Here is a 14229-nt window from a genome sequence, read left to right as displayed (position 1 = left end):
TGATTTTGTAGTCATGAAAGAACTACGGGTAAATGATAGACATGTAAAGGACTGCTAAGAAAATTGTAAACTGACAATTTAGCCTGTTCCAGTCCCTTTGTCTGATTCTTCCATCACCTTTGACGTTTCAACATACCATAAACGTCCTCTTGTTCCGAAAGTTTGTCGAGAATGTGTAGCTCAACATCGTCACTAATTTTTACACTCAGGAATCTGAGCGATAGTTAAAATAATATCCGGACGTTTGTATATCCACGTTTGATCGCAGATGCAGGAAGATGGGCACGAACTTCGACGGAGTTCCAATGCAAGAAAGTTCCTCAATATACCCTTGGTGCATTGGGTAAACTTCCAGCACCTGATAAATGTTTTCAACGCGTGTATATAGTAATCGTCAAGCCTCTGTCACCTTCCAACCGTTTTACACGCGTATTTACTTCTGTAAATAGAATCTTCACCCATAATATGATACAAGTGATGCACTTTCAGAGTCAATTGCTTCAATATTCCCCGACATTTTAATCGCAAACTACCGTATCCCTCTGATCATTACCAAAAATCTTAACCCTCAGTTTTGCTCAGTAAATCCACCTAACCGTTGGGAGAACACCACATCAAAACGACAGCCTACCATTTCAAAGCTAAAAGACGAGTGAAAATTCTCACTTTCAGAGGAAGATCTCACTCATCTCACTACTCAAATCAGTAAAGTAGAGTAACACCTTACCTCTTATTTTACTATGAATCCAATCAACTATCAAAGAGGGTGTCGGTTGTACACCAGTTAAATTAGTTTAAGGAACAACTCTAATTCTACCAAGATACCTATTTAATTGCGATGACAAAATGCGGATGGATGCAGATAGCTTTGTAAGCAGATTATTGCAGTTTAAACAGCAACCCAAACCAATACCTCCCAGAGCTAATTCACATCATGAACAGACCAACAGATATATAAACACATTCAGATTCATCTACGTATGCATCGATGCTGTAAATAAGCTATTAACACATCATACAAAGAACCCTGATAGGTCATAAAACGATCAAAAAATACCTCATCATCGGTAGGAACGGTAGGAAGAATCAATTACACTTTATTCCGCTAACCATCTCATTTGTACTTAAACATATAAATCTAAACTCTGCACATATATTTTGTTTCTTTTATCAATCAGTATGAAAAGTTACTCTATGGTGTGTGCCTAAGTACATAGTTTATTACTACTACATTATGTTACTACGCGCGGCCCCATCTTGAAGTCAGCAATGTCGTTGTCCCCCTCTCTTTAAAAGAGGTATATATCTCTTGGATAAAGGTCCGAGACAGGAAACTAAGTGGACGATAGGGTTGAAAGATTATTCTCTCCCAGATAACGTGACCACAGTTCCTTCAGTGGATAGCTTTAAAAGGAGACTTGACAATAATGTACTCACACATGAATCATCATATACCTCTAGGACCAGCTGTGTTTGATGAGTGCCTCATGTATTAACACAGTTATAATTACCGCATAGTAGTGACAACTTCCTATCTCTTTTATTATCATCACCACCGTTTCCCCTCTTATTCTTTCAATTCCGTCATCTGATACATTGTCAATTCAGTAAATTATTTATTTATTCTTGAGACAATCGTCTCCTCTTATATCCGGATTTTTAATTATTTGTTTTATGTTGCAACAAAACTTATTTCCTGGTAATATGATGGACACTGGTAAACAGAAACCCTAATGTCTCGGGATAAACGCACTCAAACTAAGAGATATACAAATCCACAATTAACTACCAAAGTGGCTAGAATCAGTCCATTCGAGTGGCCAGGTCATCAATGACACCGATTCGTAGTGAAACATCAAGAAGCGCGACAATGAGATCAATCCCTCTAGACAAGCTCATCAAAAAGATATTGGATATTGGAGACCATAGTAACGGCTCCAAATATGTCCGCCAAATTGTAGTTCAGTTCGCAACTTGGGTGCGAGTAGGTTTACATTGTTAAAATAAATCTGAAGAGCATCCCGTTGTTCATACAATATGTGATAATATATCTTACATTAAAGCATTCACTCTGGGACAATGATTCACGATACCATATAATTGATAATATTGCGATAAGAAACCGAGAGCTCTCAGTTTATCACTACTAGTAGATGACTATACCTTAGGATTTAAGCAGTTCATAATCAAAATATTATTTTTGTGAACAGTCATGTGTAGGTTGACTTTCCAGGTGGTTAACTCACAAGTTATTAGTTTATATGGGTTTTGTTATGTGATAGGTTTTTGTTCAACATTCCCCAACGTCGAGGTGATTTGGGAGACCTATTGCATTTGTTCATGCGTTGATCTTGTGTTCTACGAAATATCTTGATGCCTACACACAGGATCCACATATTTTCAACTTCGGGATGTTATTTTAACGCACAAAAGCACAGAATTTTAAAGACATTACCAAAAACTACTTGTTTTTCTTACTTTGGGTGTGTCGACTTATGCACCTATACGACACTAATTTTACCACTCTTAATCTCTGGCTTTCTCTTAGATCGTCTTAGCATGGTTAATGTATTTCAGTCAAACGCCCAGACACAAAAAGAAACCATACAATGGAATACGAGTACACGCCTGTTCATCTTGTTTACAAATCACACTTCCTAATCAGGACATATCAGGAGTATGAAAGCCAAGGGCAGAAGAATACAGGTTTTCTCACAGAGCAGTCAACTCTTGGGACTTACTGCCAAAATAATTGTTATCTGGAACTCCAGTCCACTCATTCGAGGGGAAACCAGACACCCATAAAAATCTTGATAAGTATGTGTGTGGTCAGATTGTTCAAAATGTATAGGTCAGTTCCATCACATTTTTGAAACCAAATTCATTTCACTAAACTATCAAAATCTGTAAAAATGGACTAATTAATTTAAGTATCACGTTGATTGTGACAATCTCTCCGACTTCTCAGACAATTCAATTCGGGATACGTCTTTTACACAGCTTTATTTTATTGATTGAAACATGTAAACTTTGGCACAAGGAGGCACCAAATACGTGTGAGCCACAAATCATTCGATTCGTGTGAGGGCTGGGATACTGCCCGGGCGCCCGAACCGAAACAGGTGGTTTTCTTAGGAGGTAACACCCGGAGCCTTTAATATAGAGGTAGTAGAACAACGTCAGGAGATGCAGTTCTATGGAAGCTGGTGACCAACAATTGGTTCATACGCCATTTGTTCTATCAGAATCCTGGAGCCCATGTGCACCATTGGTTTAGAATGAAGGATTTTCAACTCCCCTGAGGGATCCTCAGTATCCACCAACCCGGTTTAAGCACTAGACATTCGCTTTTCATCCTCTCAATTTCGTAAACAACACCCACGTCATGAGAAAGCATTGAGGACTCTCCTGGTAGTTATGCTACACAGGTGTTCAAATAAAGATATATAAAGTGGGACTTGAAACTACAACTTAATGGCGTTTTAATCAATAAATCGTTATCCTGACACATGTTTTAATGAAAGGTTCGTAGTCTTAGTATTCTTAAATAAGACTATATAATACCGAATACAAACTTCGTGTTTGTGTATAAGAAAGGCTGATTCTAAGAGAATTTGTTTAGCACTGTCGATGTTGGTGGATCAAGCATGTACATTCAGTGGTTTTCATATTGAGTAGTAGTTTAATCCAGGGCCCCGAATAAACTATCAGTTGCGGTATGAGACTTAAAATAGCCAAAACTGGTATGTAAGATAGATAATGGTTTTTATGAAAAAAGATTGATCATTTTCATATAATTGTGATTTATTTTAGTTTTCCCTTGGTGTGCGCTTTATTATGTTTGTAAATATATTTAGGTCAGTCTTTTGGTAGGCTATTTTCTGTCATTTATAAGCTATATAATCCTTAAGTGGCTTATGGTTGATAACTTGGTATTTTTTAGACTGATCTGCTGCATAAATACTAACTTTCACCTGTTGCTTCTATCCCATCTTTGGTCATTGAAATATTATCAATGGAGGACGAAGAAGTCATAAATAGAGATATAAATCTCACAGGTAAGTAATATTTCCATTTTACTTGTTCCATAAGGCTGTGGAACTAGTTGGGCATGTGATCCAAGAAGACGTCCTCATCGCTATATTGTATTGTTCTTCATTTGTTTCCTTTCTTTTGGAAGCTATTTTTGCTATGATAATCCTTCAGCACTTCAAGATGTCTTCCTAAGCTCTCTAGACATGACAAAGGTTGAATTCATGAATTTGTACGCATTTTACTCATGGCCAAATGTAATTCTAAGTTTTGTAGGTGGTTTTCTTATCGATAGAGTATTTGGTATCCCATGGGGAAGCATTATTTTTTCAATGTTTGTACTTATTGGGCAAATAATATTCGGTATAGGAGCTTATTTTAAAAATATTCCTGCAATGTATTTTTCCCGATTAATATTTGGAATCGGTGGTGAATCACTCGCTGTAGCACAGAATACTTATTCAACTGAATGGTTTCCACCGAATGAGTTAAATCTAGTATTTGGACTTCAACTTAGCATGTCACGTATTGGATCGACAGTGAACATGGTAACAATGCAACCACTGAATCGAGCTGTTGGCAAACACTTCAATATACACACTAATAAACAATTGGGTGCATCTTTATTGACTGCTTCTGTTACCTGTTTATTTTCTACTATCTGTGCTGTAATTATGTTGTTTTTTACAAAGAGGTATGTTATGTAACGTATTTACGCTATAATTTGTAATTAGAGTACTAATTTTCGTTTAGAAATTCATGAACTCTTATTTTATTTGTCTGTGCTTTATGTTACAAATATGTTATTTGAAGGTATTATTTAACATGAACTTGGGTAGTGGCTTGGTGGTTGAAACAATCAACATTCAACCAGTAGATCGCAGGTTTGAACTCTGTTTCACTTATTTCAATTTAAAACCTAGGAGAAACAGTAGGCTTAAAAGACAAGTGCATAAATTCGTACCTATTTAACGAGTTATATTCATGATATAAAATCTTACAGTTGATAATAATATTTTGATCAGGAGTGTAAATCACTATACATACATCCTGTCCCATGTGGTTAATCATGATATGATGAATATTAACTTTGGTTGAGAAAAGACATGTAATAACGTAGCTATCCACTTTTGTCCACCTAATTATCGAGTCTTCCAATGCATGGATTTACAAGTATTGAGTTTACTATCAGAAATAAACTTGTGAATAGTTAGAAATAGTGTTTTTTGTCACAAGTCTACCTTTTAGTTTTCGCATTTCAAACGGAAACGGGGTGATTTTATGACAAAAATAGTGGTATATGTTAGTTCTTGAATAAATAAACAAATAACTACTTTATCAGCTATTCGTAAAATTATCTACATTTCCTTGGTTTATTGAATTTTTTGTCGAAAGAGATCAATAAAATGTTAATATAAAGACTTTTCATCAGCTGTAAAGCTGATCCATTGTATATTGAAGTTAGTTTTTCAAGCTTTCTAGTTACAAGCCTTTACCATTACAAGGACCCTCCACTCGCTAGATATGGAATTTAAGATGTAGCTTTAACTAATAAGTCATCATATGCTTGCTAGTGGCTAATTTTGAGGGGTAATCCCAGAGTTCTAGTAAGGAGTTGTGACCAATGGAGTTTCCACCATATCAAGTGTCACCAATGATGATGAGTGGTTGTCTAGCAATGTTGCAAATAGACTGAAGCTATACTTGTAGACCATTCGGTGGCAACTCTCTGATCTAGTGTTTAAGCACTTATCGAAGTCTCCGGAGGTTGTGGTTTCGATCGTTTGTGGGGTCGTGGGTGCAGCTTATAGCGAGCCCCATACTAGGACGAAGAAACTGTCCACTGTTTTTCTAGTCTTCACTGTTTCTCTGAATTAAGTCGGTAAGTGATGTAAAATTATAATCAGTTGAAGTTCTACAGACTTTGGTCATAACCACCCCGAGATGTTTTTATGCTACTCTCTTCAACCATTATTTCACTAAAAAAGAGTAACTATTGTCCTAAATTTGAGCAGCGCCGAGGTTAGGCATAGGGTACTACGTAAAGATGACAAATCAATTGAGTAGGTAGTAAATCTTCATCAATCGAGTTGGCTGGCACATTTGTTACATGCCTTCAACCACCGCCTACTTCGACGGGCGATGTCTGGTATAGGAGTAGATTAGAAGAAAGCTAAAGACAGCCAAACCAGGACGTAACACCAGTTCATGAACTAACTGACAACCGGATTCAACTAATGTTAGTAGGTGTAGACTAGCTGGTTTGGGTCCTTGTGATCATCGTAATCAACGTTTAGAGACTGGTTAACATGGCTCAAAATCGCTTACAATGGTTTAGGTGCATTCACTCGTAAACTTCCTTTGGAATTTGAGTCTGGAAGCCCACTTATACCTTTTACTTTTTTTATACCTAATCTTTCCTAGAACTGATGCTATTTGTACTTCTGTTACTATTTTGGGTTTTATCTTGAAATAATACTAATGTGACATGATAACTTAAACCGTTGCACATATGTTCATCAGGTTTTAAGTTGCACATGACTGCATGAGGTTCTTAAAACGCATTATCTTTTACATTGACTTTAAAACGTTTTACACTACTGTCAGGACATACAGTTTATCAGTTCACTCATCGTTTGTTTGTTTTTTCAAAACCTTTTTAGAGCTAAACGTATTCTGTCATCTTGTGAAAAACCGCATTCACTGAATACCCAACCTATTGAATCCAATACACTTGAAATATCTAATCATGAAGAAGAACAATTACTCACGAAGAAAATAGAAGATCAAAACAAAAAGATCTCTCCTATGGATGTTATTCATTTTCCAGGCGCCATTTGGCTTATTTGTATCATTTGTGTGACATATTATGTAACAGTATTTCCATTTGTTAGTTTAGGACTAGTATTTTTTGAAAGTAAGTTATTTTTAAATTGATACCATTGATTCTCATCTTTTTCTTCATTAAAATCAAAACTTACTCATTTATGTACTTATATTATTATCCTGTAGTATATCACTTTAGTTTCCGACATTTTAATGTCGTAGATCCTACGTTTCATGGTTAGTGATATGTATCTTTCAAATATAAGTTGATAAAATAATCTATCGCCTCGTTAATTGCAATTTGTAAACAGTTGATATGAAAGTCTCATATGATTCAATTTGTGGGTATTTATTCAGATGGACTATACTAAGCAGATCCTCATTAAATAACCACTGTCAGTGGTTTGAAATGTTGTGTGATATGGTCAGAATTGGTCACAATGGCACAGATGAATTCATTACATTTTCTTTTAAGTCGTATACCCCAGTATTATTTCATACTTTTTATTCTTCATATTCACCTCTTTTCGAACAGTATTCGTTTTGTTTAACGTTTCTCATTGTCATCGGAAACTTGGATGATACATATTTGTGCCATGCTCTATGCTGGTTATGACTTACTGAATTGTCATTCATCTAATTAATGTTTGTACCAACTGATTACTTGTAGTTTGCTTTTCTTTCCCCGCTAATAACAACCAGATGTGATGTTAAGTGTGTAGTAGTCAATGGGAGTAAGTCAGCTGCTGGTGTTTCAATCAACATCAATGTGAGACTTAGGAGTAATCTAAAAATGCCTAAAATGAAGAAGTTATACAAATTCATGAACTTTCTAACTGTTGCTTCTAATTCTATAAGTAAATAGACAGGTTCGTTGCACATCACTCAAAATAAACCTGTATGAAATTAATGCTCTCATTCTATTTAACTGTATCATTTTATACTTTGTACTTAAATTTCTCATGTTCTCTTAATGTATTTAATTATGTATAGTCATGTGTAACTTTAGAACTGTTCTCTTCATTGTTTCTCTTTTTCTCTCCATATCATAGAGATTACTATTACATTTATTTATTTACAATGATTCGAATTTTCTTAATGATTTCCTCTTTTGTTATGCTAATATGTCGTACCATTTTAGACAGATACATAATTATACCAGACCCTTTAATACTCATGCATTATTGCATTATTATTATTTGTTATTTAAACACATAAACATTGGTACAAGGATGCACCAAATAGATATGCGCCACATAAATCACTCGATTTATGTGAGGGCTGGGATACTACCCGGGTGCCCAAACCGAAACAGGTGATCTTCTTAGGGAACCACACCCGAAGCCTTTGACCTAAAGGTCTAATCTACAAGGCGATGGAGCAAAGTCACGAGATGCAGTCTCACGATAGCCGGTGACCAGCAATAGGTTCATACACCACTTGTTCCCTCAAGATACTGGAGCTCATGTGCACGATTGGTTTAGAATGAGGGTTTTCCAACTCCTCTAGGTGAATTCTCCGTATCCACCAACCCGAATAAATCTCTGTACATTCTCTTTTTGTCTTCTCAATTTTGTAAACAACACCCACGTCACGAGAAGAAAGTGCTGACTCTCCTCACTCTCAGCAGTACCAGGGCATTTGGGGGCCATGCATTATTGACTGACTGGTAGAGTGTGTAGGAGCAATTACTATTCTTTGTGTATTGTTTGTGATACAGCCTTATTTTCAATGCAATTAAATTAGGCGAAATTAATACTTATTTATTTTGTTATTCAGTTACATCAGAAATTTTATTCATAACATGAAATAACTACTTTAATACTGATTGTTTTTCTTCATTAAAAATCACAACTCAGTAACTAACCTCTTCTCTGATTTCTTTTTTCCCTCTCTGTCTCTAAATCCCTATGTTTTCATATTTACAAACATATAGGGAAATTTGGTTTATCTGTTCAAGATGCTAGTGTTGTTAACAGTCTTATCTACATTATATCCGCTGTGGCAAGTCCTGTATTTGGAGCAGCAATTGATATTATCGGATATAATTTATATTGGTTATTCAGTGGAATATTAATTACGTTGGGCTGTCATTTATGCTTTGCTTTTACTAGCGGTCAAATTCCCCCACTAGCTATCATGATTGTGATGGGTTTGTCTTATTCTGTTCTGGCTAGTAGTTTATGGCCAATAGTTGCTTTTGTATTGCCATTGCATCAAAGAGCCACAGCTTATGGTTTAATTTCGTCGATTCAAAATTTAGGACTTGGATTAATTTCCATATTTGCTGGATATTTAGTTGATACAAAAGTGAGTTTATGCTTTCTTACTATTATTATTATGAATTACCTAAAATGTCGGTTAACACTTTCAATTGTAGAATGGTGGCTTAGTTATCAAAGGATTCATATGATAATCAATTAATCCCATGCGTACCTCAGAAGTACATAAACCTTGTAAAGGCTCTTTACTCGAACACTACTAGTCGAGTCAGAGCTTATGGCGAACTGTCATCTACTTTTGCAACCTCAAGTGGTATCCGTCAAGGCTGTCCACTTTCTCCATTTTTGTTTAACTTCATCATGGACCTACTGATGGAAATAACGCCCTCGTAGACTGAATTTTCGGGCATTGATCTCCTTCCAGGAGGTCCACCTACCGACTTAGAATACGCAGATGACATAGTCCTGTTTGGTGAAGACGCTGATAAAATCCAGAGTCTTTGGTAGCACTAAGCAATAATGCCAGAATGTTTGGAATGCGCTTCTCTCCCTCTAAATGCAAGTTGTTGCTTCAGGACTGGTCTGCGTCAACACCTGAACTAAAGATAGGGAGTGAAGTTGACAACTTCACTTATCTTGGAAGTCTGACCAGCCCTAATGCGTTAGTGTCTGACGAAATCTCAGCACGGATTCGAAAAGCTCGTTCGTTCCTATTATTGATGGTGGTAGTAGTAGTTGTTGTTGTACACAAGTTAGGAGATATCCGTCTATCGATAAAATGATGAGTATACTGTGCGACAGTTCGTTCTGTTTTACTTTACGGCTGCGAAATGTGGCCATTAAGAGTAGAAGATACTCGTAAGCTACTAGTATTTGACCACATATGCCTTAGAGATATTTCTGGCATCTGCTGGGATCACCGGGTAAGTAGTAGTGAGGTTAGACGCAGGGTATTAGGGAATGATGGTAAATCAGTTGATGAGGTCGTGGATCTTCTTCGATTGAGATGGTTGAGCCACATGTTACGTATGCCTGAACACCGATTACCATGACGTGCAATGCTAACTGGTGTTGGAGATGGTTGGAAGAAAGTTAGAGGCGGCCAAACCAAATCGTGGCATCAGTGGTTGAAGTCACTAACTTCTATTCTGAACCATGTTGGTAGATGCATACTACTTGGTTGGGTCCGTGTGACTATCGTAACCAATGGTTGGAGACTTTGGGTGACATGGCTCAGAATCGATCACAATGTTGTCGGTGTATACACTCTCTGTCTTCCTCTAAACTATGAGATTAAAGTCGCTTCATATCTTTCTTTCTCCGAACTAGTTCTTTCTTTCTGTACTAGATCCTTATATGCAATCTTTCTTTTATATATTACCACCATTGACTTAATCACTCCTATGAATCCGGTGTTCATCTTGCTGTGCTAATGCGGTATGGCAACCTGGACCAATACATATATGTGCCTGGTCCTACGTTGTAGCTGACTGAATGACTGAGGTTTGAATCACTCGGCATGATGTATTTTCTACAAATATGGCTTATAGGGAAGTGGTTTGATATGATTTGTACCTGAACGCGTAACCCTGACTTTGTAATCTATTCCCTACAAATTTCCTAGTATTAAGGAGCGAACAAAAGGTGAGAAGTTTAAAGAATAATTTTCTTTCATGGTTAGTTTATGCACTGAGAACATCGATATTTGTAGGTTTATATGTAATGTTAATATTCTAGGAGATGTTGGAAACTTGCTAAAATTATTTTTTAAAGTTGGTAATTCTCTAATACGAAAATGACAATCCATTGTTTCTTTATATCTCTATGGGAAGTTTCTATTGAATGTTGGTTGGACGAAATGTTTTCATCCTTTCTCCATCTTTTGAGAACCTCCTCTCTGAATTTGTTATAACTTGTGGCCTGAGTGCCCTGTTAATGGATAATGTAATGATACCACCAATTAGAGAAGAGTGAATTGTCGATCGGACCAATGACGCATAAACCCGTGCGAGCAGTCTAGAGTCTTTATTGGTCCTGCCTCCCACCTAGCCCAGCTAGTTAAGTCTAGAACAACAATCTCAGCCTCTGCGATATGAATCATGTATTTCAAGCATACTCGATTTATATACCAACCAGACGGAGTACATCGTAACATAAAATAGCAAACAACATTTATACAAGATTTAGCGAAATGTGGCTGTGAATGAGGGAGGTATTAGTTGATAAACAGGGCCTAACCCAAGAATGGTAAATAGTATAATCATAGTTCATAGGTCAAAATAAAGCTCATAATAAGAGGGACACGAATATATATATTTTAGTTACACAACAATTATATGATAAAAATATACGCATAGTATTGGTCCATAAATGGATCCCAAAGTTACCATTCATTATGCTTATCGGGACATAACACAATTCTTGAGAGCTTCCAATACTTTAGCCAATCCTGACTGCTAGTTCTGAAGAAAACATGGAATAGTAATCATACTTCTTCACTCTTTCCTATCATACAATACCAGATCACAACTATTTAATAACCCGAGAACAATTCTATCGTCCTGTGTGCTTTTAAAGTTCATAAATTCAAGAGATCCACCCTGTTCCTAGTGAATCAATTCACTACGTGTTTTCTTCTCTTTTTGAGAGAGAGAGAGAGAAATATTTCATATACAACTAAACTAATTATTAAAAATTGATTTGTATTTTGTACTTCACCTATTCCAATGGTCATTCTATTCATGTTTACATCGGTTCATTTTGTTTCAAAACATTCAAAGTTCATAGGATTTTTATTATTATGATCAATTTGTTAAAATGTATTATCATAATTTACACTATCAATATTGAACTGGTAATTTTATTTATTTATTTATTTCAGAACTCAAGTGGTTTATTTTCATTGATTAATTGATTTATGTATCCGATTTATTATTTATTTATTTCAACACATAGATATTGGTACAAAGAGGCATCAAATACATATGCGCCACATAAATCTCATTCAATATGTGTGAGGGCTGTGATACTTCCCGGGTGCCCAAACCGAAGCAGGTGGTTTTCTTAAGGGGCCACTCTGCGAACCTTCGACCTGAAGGTCTGATCTACTACAAGGCAGTGGAACATCGTAAGGAGATTCAGTCCCATGTTAGCCGGTGACTAACTATAGGTTCATGCGCCATTTGTTCCCTCAGGATACTGGAGCCCATGTGTACGATTGGTTTAGAATGAGGGTTTTCCAACTCCTCTAGGTGAACCCTCCGTATCCACTAACCCGAATAAAGCTCTGTACATTCTCTTTTTGTCTTCTCAATTTTGTAAACAACACCCACGTGACGAGAAAGTAGTGAGTTCGATTTCCTTGTCAGTGGTTGTATGCACGTGACCATGTGAGACCATTTGAAGAGGGAGAGCTGACTCTCCTCACTGTCAGCCATACCAGGGCATTCGGCGTCTTCGTATAGTCTCTTGGCAATATCAATAACCTAACCCTAACTGTGATTTTTGAAAAAAAAAACGTAATTTTACAAAATCTAGAATACATCAATCTTTATGGACTTTAAAAATACTTTTCATTTTACGGTTTCTGTTCCCGATATTCGAAATATTTTCTAGAAATTTCGGGAAGTTAAAATCTTAGTGTTGGTCATTATCTAACGTTTTATCGTCTTCACATCAACACTGTGTGTTATATATTCATATGACAATTTTATATTTTGGGAACAAAAACAACTTCCATAGGCAAGCTTATTTCACCTGGTGATTGATGTGAATTAAAGTTTCGACAACTTCATTTCACGCATTTTTTTGGATCACATTGTGAAAATTACAAATCTTATCAATTATAAGGTAAATGAAAACAGATCAGCAAACTTAGTTAAGCAGTATGTGTCTTATGTAAATTTCGATTGATCACTTGTATAGTTGTGTCCATAACTAGTAAAGTTCATAGCACAATTCACGTGTTCATTATGCAGGCAATGTGTACTTAACTGAAATTTTATGGCGAATATTAAAAAAGGACACACTTGTATCTAAATTCTAATAATAAAATCTCCAATACAGTGTACTAGAGGGAGAAAACTATAGCTAGCAAGTGGCTATCAAGAATCAGTAGCTAAGTGGATAACGCGATGGCGTTTGGAGCGAACGGTACTGAGTTCGAGTCCCAGAGTGAACATCAACTCTGAGATGCAAGTACATCTAGCTGATGAGTCTCGAAGTAGGACGAAACGCGCGTCCTGGATTCTAGTGCTAGCCACTATCCATCTTTGCTATAGCTAGCATGATAAGATTGCGGAAAACTATCAAGTCATGTTTGTTAGTCAAATGAAAAAGTCTGTTGTAGTAACGATGAAGAAATATTATTGTCTATGCTCTTAATGTAAAAGTACCTAGTTACACTTGTGTTTTTTCCTCTATCACATATTACAGGGTTATTTGTTCCTTGAAGTGTTTTTCGTCTTCTGTCTCAGTATCGCTATCACTGCTACATTTGGTCTACTTATATGGGATCATCGTTTTGGTACAGGATTACTAAATGAATCTGGTGTAAATAGACGATCGAAAAATCTTGTAAGCAAAATTGATGATGGAACTGTAAGCCGTACATCATTGGAGCCAGTTATTACTTGATTATAAATATGAACTTCATAATTTTGTTTCATTTCTCATATTTTATCATAAATGATTTTCAATTAAACTTTTTACTTTGTTTCTATGTGTCCTACATGATTCATTACGCCTGATTCATATGTTCTTTATAAATTCAGTTAAGTATTTTCGTACACCAACAGCTGAACTTCCTCATGGAGTTATAACAGTTTAATTTATATCTTATTTTAACGATAAGTATTCAGTTATGTTTCGTTTTTGATTACATGTTTCATTTTCTAAATCATGAATTCTATGTATTTCTTTTTGTATTTTGTGATTTGATTTCACTATAAGTATTGGATATTTCTTTTGGTTATATAAAATGTTTTGTACTAATTACAGTTAACCGGGACTACTACTCTTGGTTCTTTTTTCAATCACGTTATTTCTATGCATAGTTTTTCCCTTATGATTGTTTCAATGTTAAGCGGTCGAAATCAGTTAGCAATGGGGCTATATTTCTGATTGGCGTGCCCAAAGTCTTCTATTATAT

The 14229-nt window shown here is 36.0% G+C and overlaps 1 protein-coding gene across 2 annotated transcripts; it reads left to right on the top strand.

The window, feature by feature from the left end:
- Window positions 1-1853: 1853 nt before the first annotated feature.
- On the top strand, window positions 1854-14229 carry MFSD1_1 (Major facilitator super domain-containing protein 1). 2 transcript variants are annotated; one of them, XM_012938570.3, is made up of 6 exons: window positions 1854-1984; window positions 3944-4058; window positions 4093-4726; window positions 6696-6949; window positions 8795-9168; window positions 13515-14229. In XM_012938570.3, exons 2-6 carry the CDS (start codon window positions 4016-4018, stop codon window positions 13713-13715), a joined length of 1506 nt encoding a protein of 501 aa, XP_012794024.1. In that variant the 5' UTR covers window positions 1854-1984; window positions 3944-4015; the 3' UTR covers window positions 13716-14229. The 2 variants fall into 2 exon arrangements, with proteins under 2 accessions (XP_012794024.1, XP_051065735.1); XM_051217100.1 differs by having other exon boundaries at window positions 3944-4726; window positions 13515-14094.

This window comes from Schistosoma haematobium, chromosome 6, assembly GCF_000699445.3.
Source record: "Schistosoma haematobium chromosome 6, whole genome shotgun sequence".
NCBI lineage: Eukaryota > Metazoa > Platyhelminthes > Trematoda > Strigeidida > Schistosomatidae > Schistosoma > Schistosoma haematobium.
This window is presented reverse-complemented; position numbering and strand designations above follow the sequence as displayed.

What these genes read in the sequence shown, in the direction of transcription:
- MFSD1_1 (XM_012938570.3), top strand. Translation starts at nt 4,016, where the DNA reads ATGGAGGACGAAGAAGTCATAAATAGAGATATAAATCTCACAG. An exon ending in ATGTTGTTTTTTACAAAGAG is followed by an intron (nt 4,727 to 6,695) that starts GTATGTTATGTA and finishes AAACCTTTTTAG; the next exon opens with AGCTAAACGTATTCTGTCAT. An exon ending in GATATTTAGTTGATACAAAA is followed by an intron (nt 9,169 to 13,514) that starts GTGAGTTTATGC and finishes CACATATTACAG; the next exon opens with GGTTATTTGTTCCTTGAAGT.